Source organism: Pyxicephalus adspersus, chromosome 1 (genome assembly GCF_032062135.1).
Source record: "Pyxicephalus adspersus chromosome 1, UCB_Pads_2.0, whole genome shotgun sequence".
Taxonomy (NCBI): domain Eukaryota; kingdom Metazoa; phylum Chordata; class Amphibia; order Anura; family Pyxicephalidae; genus Pyxicephalus; species Pyxicephalus adspersus.
The window spans coordinates 102,938,675-102,953,571 of record NC_092858.1 but is presented as its reverse complement, the minus strand read 5'-3'; the positions used below and the strand labels follow the sequence as shown (position 1 = coordinate 102,953,571).

Genomic DNA, 14,897 nt, shown 5'->3' with positions numbered 1-14,897 from the left:
GTCATCCGTTAATAGGGCTTATCTTATGGTTGTATCCAGCTATTTCCAGTCCTTGAATATTGGTCTTAATGGAAGTGTAGTACTTTGATGACTATAAAACAAATAAAGCAAAAACGGGCAACAGGGGATAACACTGATGGGCTTTCCTCCCCTGATAGGAAAGTAAGGGGGGTAGACACCTGCATATTGAACAAAAGCGCTAGCATTAATAAATTATGTAATATTACACTAATATGCATAATATGTTGGCGCTAAATAAATACTGTTTATTAATAATAATAATAATAATAATAATAATAATAGGTGATGGATCATAGGATACCTGACCTAAAGTTAGGACAGAACCCACAAAGACTCAAGAGATCCATAAGATAGGAGTATGAAACTGTATCAAAGGCATTTGTGATATCTGGAAGTAATGTAGCCAGAATATGTCTAGTTTTAGCCAAATGGATTTAATGAAGGCTTTCTATGTTTTATGAAGACCCCTCCAAGGCCTTCTGTGTCTGCTCTGAGGCCTGTCCCATCAGACATCGTAAAATTAAAAAAAAAATAGTAAAGAAAATGTTATTGTGTGTGGAAAGGCTAGTAGTTGATTTCCAATGTTTTAATGGAAAACATTTGAGCATTTCACTATTTGCAGATCACTCCAAATACATGCACCATTAACCCAAAAAATTCTTAATATAAATATATATACCTTAGACTGTCTCAGTGGACACCTAATACAAATGTATAGGTAAGACATAGTGGTGGTAGATCTTAAGGAACACAATTTATAAAGCCCTCCCAAAAGAACCCAAAGATACCAGATTTGCCAAATTGATATTTAGCCCAATATTGAATTTTTGTTTCAAGGTATTTCCCACACTGCTTCATATGATACTTTCACACATCTACTGGATATTTGTACACTATACACATGTTAGTGCAGATTGTAGTTTTTTATTTTTTTCACATACAATACAACATATTTAGCTGCCCACTTAGACAGCAGAATAGTTACACAACCCATAAAAGCTAGACATACCATACAAAAGCCTTAAATACATAAACACATTATAACACATAAATGGGATATCTCTCCCCAATACAGGAAATAAATTATCAAGTTGATTTGCATTATGATTTAGAAAAGTATATATGTCATGGCGAACCACAGTGATGATTATAGATCCTCTTAGATGAGTTTAATGAACGCAAAAGCTAGTTGTATTACAGCCAGCAATGCCCAGGATGCAGCTAGAGAGAGAGAGAGAGAAAAAAAAAGAATGTTTAAAGGTTGCTAAAAACTTCAAATAATGCTTAATGTCCTAAATTGAACGAGCCTTTGGTATTAAGTTTTTTTTTTTTTAATACTAATAAGACAGGATGACAACTATACTACATTCTTTATTTCATTTTCAGATTCTAAACTTTTTACTTTCAGGGAAATCTTTGACCCCATCACTGAGAGTAATAAACTTAATAGTTGAGGGCACTTTATTCATATTTTAGAGCAGTGAGTAAAGTCTAATGAGGGGAAATCCTTTGTTTCCTCACATGCTGGATACAATTTTAACATTTTTGATTTTTCCACAAATAGGAGTAGACAACTTTTTCAGTCATTTTAAAAGATGTTTTCTATGGCCAAATCTCCATGACAGTGTTAAAATGCAGGGTGCTCTCAGTTATTACTCTACCAAAAAGCAGAACCTGTTACTGATAATACAACTATACAGGATGCTGGGGAAATATGGTGGCTGCTAATGCTGCCCTCCATCCGAAAGGCTAATTACTGGATGCACTTATGAGCCTGTGGCTCTATTATTGACCTTATCAACCAGAACAAGAGTGCAACAAAAAAGTCAAAAGATTAGCATGACAACAAGCAACTTGAATCAGAATGTCAACAATAGGTGTGCATCATGTCTAAAATTTTCTTTGCAGAGTTTTGGTCAAAAAGAAAAGTTCTCTAAAATGAATTTAAATGCTGAATTGTATTTGGTGTTGCATGAAAAAACGACAGGTAAATGAACAGCAGGGAAAACAAGAAAGACACCTTTCATTTTTTTATGTTTACAGTGGCCCCAAATTATAATGCAGCATGACTTCCTTTGTCAATATAATTGCTACAGATTAAAATTATTTTTTTCCAGTATTTCCTAAAAAAGCATCTAGTGCAAACAATGCCCTGTTGTTATAAAATGCCAGTGTTTAGCAATTTCTGTTCTATAGGCTAGTTCTTTATTTAAAAAATTGTATGCAGCGGCATAAAAATATTAAAATAAAATTGAAGGTCTGATATGTGACATCTGGAATTGTACATACACTGCCCATTATAACCATCCAACTCCCTTTACAAATTTTCCCAATTTAGAGGATAACTGATATACTGAAATGGGTAACAGAACCATAATTTATTTGCAGACTGTGTACATAGGAATTTACAACCCCACTCACTCTCACCTGTATGTTTTCCAGAGTTGTCCATGTAGTCTAATTTGTCTGCATCAAGCACAAAACAATAGTTAATGAAGAAAATCTGTAAACTGGTGCAAATGGTTGTTATATAGCAAAGTTCACAATATAAATGTATTATGAAATGGGAGCATGCATCAAATACTCTAGAAAAGTTCACTGCCACTCTTGCAATAATATTGGGTATCTGAACAGAGCAAAGGTTCATGTCACCAAAAGCAAAACATGATCAAGAATCACACATAAAACAAGGTAAAGGCGAAGAAAGCCAAAATATATTACAGGAAGTCCCCGAGTTAAGGACACGCAACATATGGACGCTTCCTAGATAACAGGCTTCCCTGCTCACTCGTGTGCAGGACTGAGGCTTCTCTGTAAGCTTTTTAATGCCCGAGACTAACTCTGCAGTTGTTTCTTTTTGCATATCAAAGAACAGTGTGCTCCAGAAGGTAATGAATGTCTAGGCTCCATAAAGTTTTTTTTTGCTTTGTTTGTGATAAACTCACAGTGATGATTTCACACAGTAACTGACACCATGCTGCCTAATAATATGTTGAGACCAACATCTGACCTAATTGCATTTATTAAAATAATGTACCTGTTCCGATCTACATACAAGTTCAAGTCATGAACAAACCTATAGTCCCTATCTTGTATGTGACCCAGGGACTACCTGTTTAGCTGAAGTTTAGACAGCTTATAAACTGATAATAGGCAAGTGCTTGTAGGATGTTGTACATAGCTTCCTGAAAATATTACAGCACCCAGATTCAGGGCTTCTGCTAAAAACACTCAGTCGTGAAGTAAGCAGTGGACTTTCTCTGGGGTGGGGGAGTTATTCAATTTTTAAAATGCCTTGATGAGTGGATGTCAGTGTGGAGGAGTGAGTGCTAATTGTGGCAGATTGTATTTGCAGACGAACAACCCTAGGTCATGCTGAGACTCTATGATTGAATTAACTAAAATCTAAGCAATGGGATAGGTGCTATTTGACTTGCTGCAGCTTCTAATGCAGAATAAGACATTCACAGTATGCAATGAAATCACAGTAAGGGAATCCTGTACAACTGTGTGAAACAAAAGATAAGGCTGGAGGTCTTCTTTAACTTAACTAGAGAGAAATGTCTGCAGTCTTTGTGTATTGATGTGTTTATATTTATGATGCAATGACTATTCTTTTTGCTGTGGTGCAAGAAAGTTGTGTTAATAAATGCCCGTGGTCTTTTCCAGAAAAACTCACCTGGGATTAATGATTTAAAACACATCTGAATCTTGCCTAAAACCACTGTTTCGATGGGTTTAAATGAATTTGGTTCCTATTTTATGGTACAAGTTGACAATCAAAAATCCCGCAACCTTCGGACCTGTGGTGCACCGGATTTTCAAAAATTCTGGATTTTTTTTTCTACTTACCTCCACACACAGGGCAGCCTTTCTCTCCCAGCACCATGGATATCTGGCACAGTTCCAGGGAGCAGGCAGCAGGGACGTCTCAACGTGTATTTAGTTTAGCAAGCAGACCTAACAGCTGTTTCTGCAGAACAGCGCCAGTCAAACATTAGTGGCCAAACAGTGTACTGCAGTCCCTGTTTTGAATATGCAATCTGAAATTCATGCCTGGAAACTGAAGGATCCTAATTATCGATGGCCGGTTTTTCGATTTTCAACCTGTAGTCTAATTCTGATTGATGGTTGAACAGTGTAGGATGTTCAGTATGGACACTGACTAAGATGTGAAATTGTTTTACTCTTAGGGTTCTATTTAAACAGGGAATCAGACATTTCCTAAAACATTCTCTGGTGGAAATCTTCCTGATTCAGGTGTTCCTGATCCAAGGGCATAAATTGATTCCCATGAGGAAAAGTTTGAAGGAATGTCTGATTCACTGAATAATAAATAGAGCTCTTGGTGACTTATACCAGTAGCATGGGATATTTGTAGCAAACACAATGTTACATTGCTAAATTAGTACTTTGGATGGAAAATTGAATAGTAAACAGTGTTAAAGCAAACATATCTGTCATTTTAATTAAACAATGAAAACTATCTATGCATTTTTGACATATCATTATTATGATTTACCTGCAACGTTTAGGTCTATCCTGACTTCATTAGTATCTGTGTTGAAGGATCTACCATTACGTCCGCACTGTAAAGAACAATGAAAACAATCATACATTGATGTACACTGCAATAGATTAATCATCAGAACAGGTCTTGGTGGGTTATCTACTGCCAAACAAAACGGGAGATGTTTATTAAGCTGACAGAACACTGACACAGGAGTCTTTGTTGTGGTTTTAGAGGATCTTGCAGAAAAGAAAAATTTAAGATAAAAAAGTCAGGGATGCAGATCTAATGTCAGTAGTTTGGGTTCAGATGTTGCACTGGTTTATTGTATAAACTTTATAAAGTAAATCTTACAAAAAAAAAGTTCTAGCTCCATAAAAATAAAAGAACAGCTCGACCAAGTGAAATTTTAAAAATTTGGGAAAAATACTTTTATTTTTTTCTTTGTGGTACTATAGATACTATATTTCTGTTTATCACTTACTCCTCCTGAACAGGTTCCAGTGCTATTATCACACAGTCGTGCATCACAGAAGAGGTAAACATTGTTCTCATTTTGAAACTGAAATGCGCTTATTCTGAAGCGTGATATTAATGACTTTCCATTTTCAGTCAGGGTTGTTGAAACTGTATTCCCCGGGCAGCTGTAAATAGGAAGATAAAAAAATATTAGAGTACTTCATAAGTACTATGAAGAGTACTTCAGATCAGATTTTATCATTACTTATACTTGTAATTAAAAAAAAAAAATAATTGATTTAGGTTTTTTGTTTTGGGTATAACAGGAAATGGTTCAAATGGGAAACCTGTTAGTTTTTTTTCCCTGTTTGTGTCGGATACACATTGTTGTGTAATCGTTTGAATAAAAAATTCCATTCCCAGTTTTGTCAGAGTTGGCTCCCCAGAATTACAGACACAAGGATCCCAAACACAAAGGACATCTTCATATAGATCTTGCTTATTATAAAGCAGCCTGATTTGTGTGCATTTATAAATTATTTCCCTTTCAATTTGACCTACATTCACCCATACAATCGTTAAAATACATAACATTTACTTTTGTGTTTTCTTTGCATTTTTGACAATTAACCACAAGGTGACAGAATAAATCATAATTTTATTTTGCATTGAAACGAGAAATGGAGAATTCAAATCTCAATCTGGAGCCGAAGTTGACCGGGGGGTCATTTATAAATATATCTCCAGGTGTCCAGAGGTCAGTTTTACTCTTTCTTTAAAAATCTATAATTCTTTCAGAATCTTTTGTTATATTTAGTTTTTATACGTATAACCAAGAATATATATATAGTAATAATAGTGATTATTATTATTAATATTATTGATAATAACAATTAATAATAATTATAATTAATAGTAATTCTGTCCTTTCTACCTGCAATTTTGGTCATCGCACTGCTACAGATATGCAAAGGTCTGCAACAAAATTAGCACTATGAATTAGACAGAGGACCTGATGTACTAAAGTTCTCCAATCTCTGCTATAATTACTACATCCATAGCTCTCGTACATTGGTGTGGTGGTCAGGGTGAAGAATGTAATCCTTACAGTTGGTGTACACAAGATACATAACAGGCACTCATCTAAAAATAATCCCAAACTCGAAAAGCAACTTCACAGAAGCATTACCCAGAAACTGGAAACCCCCAGCTCCATGTCCTCAGTATTAATGGCAGACATGATGTGGAGCATATGTTCCATTCCTCACTGATTTCCCTACCACCTAGCCACTCTCTGGTGAGTGCAGTCTCACTTTTATTCCCACAGGCTTCACACTACCATTGTAGCTTCCTGAGTACATTGTGTCTGCTCCCTATCCTGCCCTACTTCATTTAGTAGTGGAACCCATGGGGATCTCTTGCAGAACCATGACCCCTGATACCCCTGATCTATAGGGTTGCATAAGAAAAGCAGACTTACCCATCTGTGATAAATTGAAAAGCCTTTGTATCATTACGGTTCGCTGTAGGACTTGCAACACATGTCTCTACCCGGAGAACGTAAATATTTCCATCAGCGCCATTCACAAACAATCCCACATAGATGTCTGTTCCAACAGTCACAATATCATCATTTCTAAATGGTTGTGCAAATGCAGAATCTTTATAAGCAGCCATGGTAAGAGGATATGATCCTGTTCCATTAATTCCTGATAGGGACACCGTTCTGAGAAAACAAAACACAGGTTTTTGTAACAAACTCAATAACAATTTAAAATACAATTATTTTTCTGAAAACTTTAAATACCTGTAATTTTATTTGTCTACATAAAATCCAACCCTAAAAATTATCTTTAAAAGATTAAACATGTGGTTATATTGTTTTTTTTAAAGAGTAATTTATTATGTACACTCTGCTATGTATAGTTTTAGAGAGGAAAGGTCAGGATTTTGATCAGGACTATATGGCTTCCTCTCACTTTTTGTCCCTGTGTTAAGATGTTAGGAAAAGGACGTTTAGGACAGGTTGACATACAGCAAGGTTGCCCAACCTTTGGCCCGCACATCCGGCTCTCTCCTCATTCTCTCCCTGCTTGTCGTCTTGCGGGGGATGGGGTAAGCGCATCATGTTTCTCTATTGAGATTGTGCTACCAAGCTTCCTCATGGAGATCCATTGGCATCAACTGGGAACACAGCCTGTTCTTTTAGTTTCTGTTTGTATGTCAAAGTTTTCTTTTGACAGGTATTTAGGGTTTTGCCCTTGCTGTTGGCATATTACATACTGTGGTATCTCCTTGGACTGTTGGATTTTTTATTATTACTCACTGAGTGATCTTGCACTAAGAGTGGCTTAACCCCCTAACCACAATTATAAGTGTCCAGCTAGGCCTGAAAGTAGGTGCCAACAGCAGGAACTGCAGAAGGATGGCAAAACGGCTGTCAAGCAATTCTGGTATTGGCAAGCAAAATAAACTTTGATACAGATTCACAAGTAATTTACTTAAACAAATTGTATGCAATGATGCATGCTGCCAAATATTGAACAATTGACTTGGGGTTTACATGCACTGTAATTGAACTGAGAGGATAGTCAATAGGAAAGAATAAATATGACAGTATATTTATACAAACAACATTGTGTATTGTTTATCTTACCCAGTGGTTACATTGCCAAGCAGTAGAATTGTTTGTATATTCCGTTTGTATGTACATGTAAAGTTAAAGCTTATTGGATTTACAGTGATGATACTTTTATTCTGGATTCCAATGTGAATGGTGTTTGAAAGATAAATATTGGAATCGTCGCTCTGCGGAAAGAAAGGTAGGTGTTACAGAGTATCGAAACAGGTCATACATCGATTGTAATTAGCAGTAGAATAGACAAATACGGGTGTCACTTCATTAAAGAAATACTTTAATCAGTTTAGAGAAAATGTGCTCATTTTAAATACCAAATATATAGGGAAATTAAAAACAGAATCTATTGCATATGAATAATTGAGAGGGAGGCAGATTTCTGTAGAAAGTAGTTGTTTCTGGATTGAAAATCAAGGTAACTTTCTGCCATTGCATTTTTTTTTTTGTTTTGAACAGAACAGGAATCGGAATGGGGCAAAGCAATCACCACTGTAACCTCTGTGGATTTCCCAGTGATGGGTCAACAGGCTCTTCCAGCACAGCTTTACAAACCAATAGGCTGCCCGCCACCATCTATCCAAATGGTCTCTGCCAATGCTGGCTCCAGTTAAAAAGCCAGATATGGACGGGTAACAATAAGCCTTGAGTGGTATCTTCACCCCTAATGGAAAAGGACTTGCTGAGGAGAGTGCTGTTCAACTGGGGCGCATAACTGAATAGTTCAAAACCGACTATTGCAAGAGGGTTGAAGATATGGGGATTTAGAGCTGACTAGTGCAAGTGGGGTGCAAAGGGTGGTGAATGGCTGGGTGCAGAGTTGAGTGGTAGCAAGGTGTGAGGATGTGGCAAATGTAGTGTTGGAGGGCAAGCTTTGGTCAAGAGATGCAGATGTAAAGGTTGCTTTTTATTGGGGAAGCAAGGAATGTTTCGCTAAGGGAGGGGTTTTTGCTAGAAAGTCAGCACTCTATGATGTGTTGTGAAGCAACTCATGGTCCACCTTTCTGGATTTTTCTGCAGTAGGTTATTTGTGTACTAGGTTTATATGTGTCTTGCACTAACTTGTGGTACAGTAATTTGTTTTCTGGGTGCTGTGTATAAAGAGAGTAGGGCCATACTGTATTCAAATGTATTAATGTTCTTTTAAGCCCCTATCACCATCAGTGTGGACAGTGTGGCCCCACCTTCAGCATAACATATAGGCCCTGATTTATTAAAGCTCTCCAAGGCTGGAGAGAATACACTTTCACCAGTGAAGCTGGGTGATCCAACAAACCCGGGATGGATCTGGTCCAGGATTCAAAGCATTTGCTAGCAAATAGCAAATGACATTGAAGAAATCCATTCCAGGTTTGCTTGATCACCTAGCTTCACTGGTGAAAGTGTATTCTCTCCAGCCTTGGAGAGCTTTAATAAATCAGGGCCATAGTGTGTGTGTCCAGGGGAAGGGGGGCATCAAAAGATTTGCTGAATGGGCCACTGATTTACTGCTGAGTTACTGCCCTGAGTAGGAAAGAGTGACCACATTAGGGAAATCCTCCCTGTCATGCCAAAGAAAAAATTAAAAGTGATTATCACCAAAAAAGAGTTTGTAAATACATTTTTAAGTTTGAAATACTGCTAAGTCTGTAATGTCTCCCCCTTTGTCTGTGTAAGAGGCTCCAAATACTTTGTGCATTCTTTAAAATGAAATAGCTTTGTCTGGAGTAGAGATTTCAATTAGAAAATAAAAGCAGGAACACATTGCTACAGAAAAAAAACTATAGGAGTCAGAAAAACACATTAATACATGTATAGTGTATTACCGTCAGTGTGTTTCCACACCAATTGGATGTTATTCTGCTCTGTAAAGAAAATATTCTTTCTCCATTGACAATAGTATCATAAAAAGTATTGCAATTCTCTGAAGTATCTTTTAAATGTATTGACTGAGGGTCATAACCAAGTGCCTCCAGCTTGCATTTACTGACAGACACTGTCATGATGTTGTCTTCACAGGACAGTGTTGGATGAAAATCTTCACGTTCTGAGAAAATTGAACACAAGGTAAATATATAAATCAAATACTGAACAAAGATAAATCTGCAGTTAGATCATTCAGAAAAAAATGAGTGGGTCATTGTAATATTGGCTGAACTGTGGGTTTAATATTAAATTGTAGGACACCATCAAAACTGTCATTGAAAAATGATCAATTATGATCATTACTGACTGTCTGTGCAAGGCTTCACAATTCACAACGCCTTACAGACACCTATTACTTTACTACGGCCTAGAGTCTTAAAAAACTAAAATCTTAACTTCAACCTTTCATTCATCATTGGTAAACCCTTTAACCCACTTGATTCCATTCTCAATAAATACTTCTATGTTTTTAAAACTATAATGTAGTCAGGAAATATCATTTGTTTTAGAAATAGTAAAATACTCTATTAGTAATTATGATTGTCTTATAGTAGCTATACCATACCCTGGATAAATGAAAACCTTTATAGGTAGTAAAATATCCCCTACATTAAAGACAACCCCACTCAAAATATTGGTAGAGGAGCTGCCAAAAATGACCTTCTGTTATAGCAAAAGAAATCTGCTTTTAAAATGACATGTAAAGAGATAGTAAAACAGAGCATCTCAGTGATTTTTGTATTTGATGAATGTCAGGAGTTTTACTTTCAAATACAAGTAAGTCCAATCAGTAGAATCTCATGTCACTTTGAAAGTATATTTAAAAGTTTTCAAATCCGCATCTTTTTTTAAATAAGTGGCTTTTTTTTTTTTTTTTTTACAAAATTTTCATTCACAGCTCACTGGTATTACTGTCACTGTAAGGAAGTCTATCTTTGCTGTATGCTTGTTCCAGGTCCAAAATTTAGAAAAAAGCATTTAAAATGGGTCATCAATGTTGGTCCCAATTACCTTCTCATAACAGGTGTAGTTTCTATTTATGTAAAATATTTATGTACTGGGCCACTGAGAGCGCCATCTAGAGGTGGATTTACACATTTATAAATGAAGTACAATAACTACATACAATAACAGGATCATGACATAACAAAGCATGTGGTTTTGAAAAACGATAAAGACTATAAAAAAAAGTTGCAAAAATGATCAATGATCTGGTAAATGGCTAGCTTGATATTACAAAAAAAAGAAAATGAATCACGTCTTACTCAAATTCTGGTACATAGTAGTATTACACGTGCAGTTTACTGATGTGCAGTTTTCATCTGCAGCACATGCTTCTACGCAGATAGCAGTCTCTGCAGAATAGAAAGTTAGAACCATCTGTTAAATAGGGAACAGTTTCATTGTCAGATTTAGAAAGTCCACATTAAACTGACTTGATCATACTTACCGATGCAACAGGATTGATTCTTATCGTAGTAAAAGTCAGATGGACAGCAAAAAGAGGGATCAAAGTCATTACACGATAAAGTTTTACTGGGAAAACAGAAATCAAGTCCATTGGCACATGCACATCCATTCATAGAGTCACAGCTCCCTCCACAGGATTCACAAAGGCCTGTACCATTGTATGAAGCTGCGAATATAAAAAAGATATCATACAACAGGAGCCCCTGTAGACAATTTTTCTAAAAACATCTGCAATATCACTAGAACCAGGGAGGAGAGTGTTGTATTTTTAAAGACATTGGAAACAATTGAAAACAATATGCTCAACAAGGGTATTAACCACTTTGCAACAGCAACATGACTTTGTAACTGCAAATGTAAAATGTCTCTTACAACACCTGAAACAGAGAAGTAGGAATATGTAACTCTGTGTGTTCCCAGTTTTCAGACTTTCAGGCAATAAGAAAAATTACAAACCTATTGTCAAGTTACCTAACTCCTGCGAATGCTGGTGTTTGCATCTGAGCATCAAAAACCCCAGTCATGCAAGGTATAACAAGCATTTAAAGGCCAAAAATGTTAATCGACACAATATATATATTTATGTAATATATATATATATATATATATATATATATATCACCACTTTTAAGCTTTCAACATTTGTGTAAATATTTGGGTGTGGAGAACTTAGAGAATTACCCTTAGGTTTACACACTGTTTATTACACATTCAAAAATTAAATATTTATTTATTGAATTTGAGATGTACATAGACTTTAATTTAACTAATATCCCCATGACCTATTCCTAATATCTATTATTTTTTCATATAAAATATCCCTCACCCTCAACATATGAATTACTCTGTAAAAAAAAATTTTTACATTTTACCTTCTACAGACACTGAAGATCAACCCCTTAACCTTTCCCCTTAGCAATTTACCTAGAGTTCACAAATAAGTATCATCCCTCACCTAACTTTAATATATCTTTTTTAAATTTTTTTGATAAAAGTGGAAAAAAATTAAAAAGTCTGTTGGGATGGTTGTCCCCACTTAGAGTCAAAAATTATCTGTGCCCTGGACAGAATGTAATAGAATAATCCATATTTTTGCATAGTTGCCATCTGAACCACATCAGAGGGAAACTCTTGTTTCAGTGCTTAAAAGGAGATCTCAATTTATTTTGGCAAGGTTTCTCCTGTTATGCATATAAGCAAGAGTGAACCTGCTAAATGGTTATTAAGAAATCCTCATTGTACCCCAGACTTTTCCTGCTGGGTGCTCAAGTAACTTATGTGGACAGCAACGTAATTAACAGACAAAAAAATATTTTTCCAGCACACTTACCTCTTTATAATGATTCATGTATTTGGTTGTGCATAAATTTCTAAACTTAAAAAAAACAAGTTGAGGCAAAGTCCCTGATTTAAGAAAGCTCTCCAAGGCTGAATTAAAAACAGAATCTATTACATATGAATAATTGAGAGGGAGGCAGATTTCTGTAGAAAGTAGTTGTTTCTGGATTGAAAATCAAGGTAACTTTCTGCCATTGCATTTTTTTTTTTGTTTTGAACAGAACAGGAATGGGAATGGGGCAAAGCAATCACCACTGTAACCTCTGTGGATTTCCCAGGGATAGGTCAACAGGCTCCTCCAGCACAGCTTTACAAACCAATAGGCTGCCCGCCACCATCTATCCAAATGGTCTCTGCCAATGCTGGCTCCAGTTAAAAAGCCAGATATGGACAGGTAACACAAAGCCTTGAGTGGTATCTCCACCCCTAATGGAAAAGGATTTGCTGAGGAGAGTGCTGTTCAACTGGGACGCATAACTGAATAGTTCAAAACCGACTATTGCAAGAGGGTTGAAGACATGGGGATTTGGAGCTGCACTAGTGCAAGTGGGGTGCAAAGGGTGGTGAATGGCTGGGTTGAAAAGCTGAGTGGTAGCAATGTGTGAGGATGTGGCAAATGTAGTGTTGGATGCAAGCTTTGGTCAAAAGATGCAGATGTAAAGGTTGCTTTTATTGGGGAAGCAAGGAATGTTTCGCTAAGGAAGGAGTTTTTGCTAGAAAGTCAGCACTCTTATGATGTGTTGTGAAGCAACTCATGGTCCACCTTTCTGGGTCTTTGTGCAGTAGGTATTTGTGTACTAGGTTTATATGTGTCTTGCACTAACTTGTGGTACAGTAATTTGTTTTCTGGGTGCTGTGTATAAAGGGAGTAGGGCCATACTGTATTCAAATGTTTTAATGTTCTTTTAAGCCCCTATCACCATCAGTGTGGACAGTGTGGCCCCACCTTCAGCATAACATATAGTGTGTGTGTCCAGGGGAAGGGGGGCATCAAAAGATTTGCTGGATGGTCCACTGATTTACTGCTGAGTTACTGCCCTGAGTAGGAAAGAGTGACCCCATTGGAGAAATCCTCCCTGTCATGCCAAAGAAAAAATTAAAAGTGATTATTACCAAAAAAAAGTTTGTAAATACATTTTTACGTTTGAAAAAGTCTGTAATGTCTCCCTCTTTGTCTGTGTAAGAGGCTCCAAATACTTTGTGCATTCTTTAAAATGAAATAGCTTTGTCTGGAGTAGGGATTTCAATTAGAAAATAAAAGCAGGAACACATTGCTACAGAAGAAAAACTATAGTAGTCAGAAAAACACATTAATACGTGTATAGTGATTACCGTCAGTGTGTTTCCACACCAATTTGATGTTATTCTGCTCTGTAAAGAAAATATTCTTTCTCCATTGACAATAGTATCATAAACAATATTGCAATTCTCTGAAGAATCTTTCAAATGCATTGACTGAGGGTCATAACCAAGTGCCTCCAGCTTGCATTTACTGACAGACACCGTCATGATATTGTCATCACAGGAGAGTGTTGGATGAAAATCTTCACGTTCTGAGAAAATTGAACACAAGGTAAATATATAAATCAAATACTGAACAAAGATAAATATGCAGTTAAATCATTTAGAAAAAAATGAGTGGATCATCCCCTATTTAATGTACAGCGCTGCGTAATATGTTGGCGCTATATAAATCCTGTTTAATAATAATAATAATAATCATTGTAATATTGGCTGATTTGAAACAGAAAATTTTCACAAAATGCTGATCTAAAACTCTTAATTATGACAATAATTTAAATTAATCTAAAACAAGCCTTTGTGAGATGACTACATTTCTTCTGATGATGAAAAATGTGTGTATTTGTGCCACCAGCACAGTACTATCATGACCAGAGTGACAGCTCTAGATTCTGGTTCACTCACAGTACAGTAAAATTGGAGACTCTAATACATTTTAAAATGATTCTCCAATGCTGAGGAAAATGCTTTAACACAGTCATCTGTGTAGGTATAGAAGATGTAAAACACAAAAAAAGACTACTGTATGTATTCAAAATTCATTAACCACAAGAAATCTGCAACAATTTACCTGCATACTTGATAAGCACAGCCAAAACAAAGACAACGTACAACTTCATTTTTGTTAGTAGTTATCTGTTCCCAAAGAACACAAATACCAGAATCTTCACTTACAGACAAATTTATAGATGAGGGGTGGGAGCTAATTATTGAGTAGGTCAAATATTTAGAGATTTCAGTGAGTAATATGATGCAAAAGTCCCAGGGTTGATCCAATTGGCCAAGGCTGGATTACCCTTTTAACTCGTTTGATGCCCACTTGATGTCATTCAGGTGTTATTTCACAACAATCTTCATTTCTTGAGAATGTACAAGGCATGCAGTATTTAACATCGGAATGTGACCCGACAGATTTAGAGACATTTCGTTCACATGAGAACTACCTTACCCCTAGGTCACACCCTTAGCACAAACCATACATTTTACAAAACTGCACATATAGTTTACTTTATTATATTGTCTTTACACCTAAACTCT

The 14,897-nt window shown here is 36.2% G+C and overlaps 1 protein-coding gene across 1 annotated transcript; it reads right to left on the bottom strand.

Moving 5' to 3' along the window:
- Positions 1–1,180: 1,180 nt before the first annotated feature.
- LOC140329605 (uromodulin-like) lies at positions 1,181–14,479 on the bottom strand. Its single transcript, XM_072410020.1, has 12 exons — positions 14,431–14,479; positions 13,671–13,891; positions 11,827–11,845; positions 10,981–11,166; positions 10,796–10,885; positions 9,431–9,651; positions 7,647–7,798; positions 6,471–6,716; positions 5,016–5,175; positions 4,544–4,610; positions 2,449–2,487; positions 1,181–1,242 (listed from the first exon to the last, which is right to left on the bottom strand). The coding sequence occupies exons 1-12, from the start codon at positions 14,477–14,479 to the stop codon at positions 1,181–1,183; spliced, it is 1,512 nt and encodes a 503-aa protein (XP_072266121.1).
- Between the last annotated feature and the right edge of the window lie 418 nt (positions 14,480–14,897).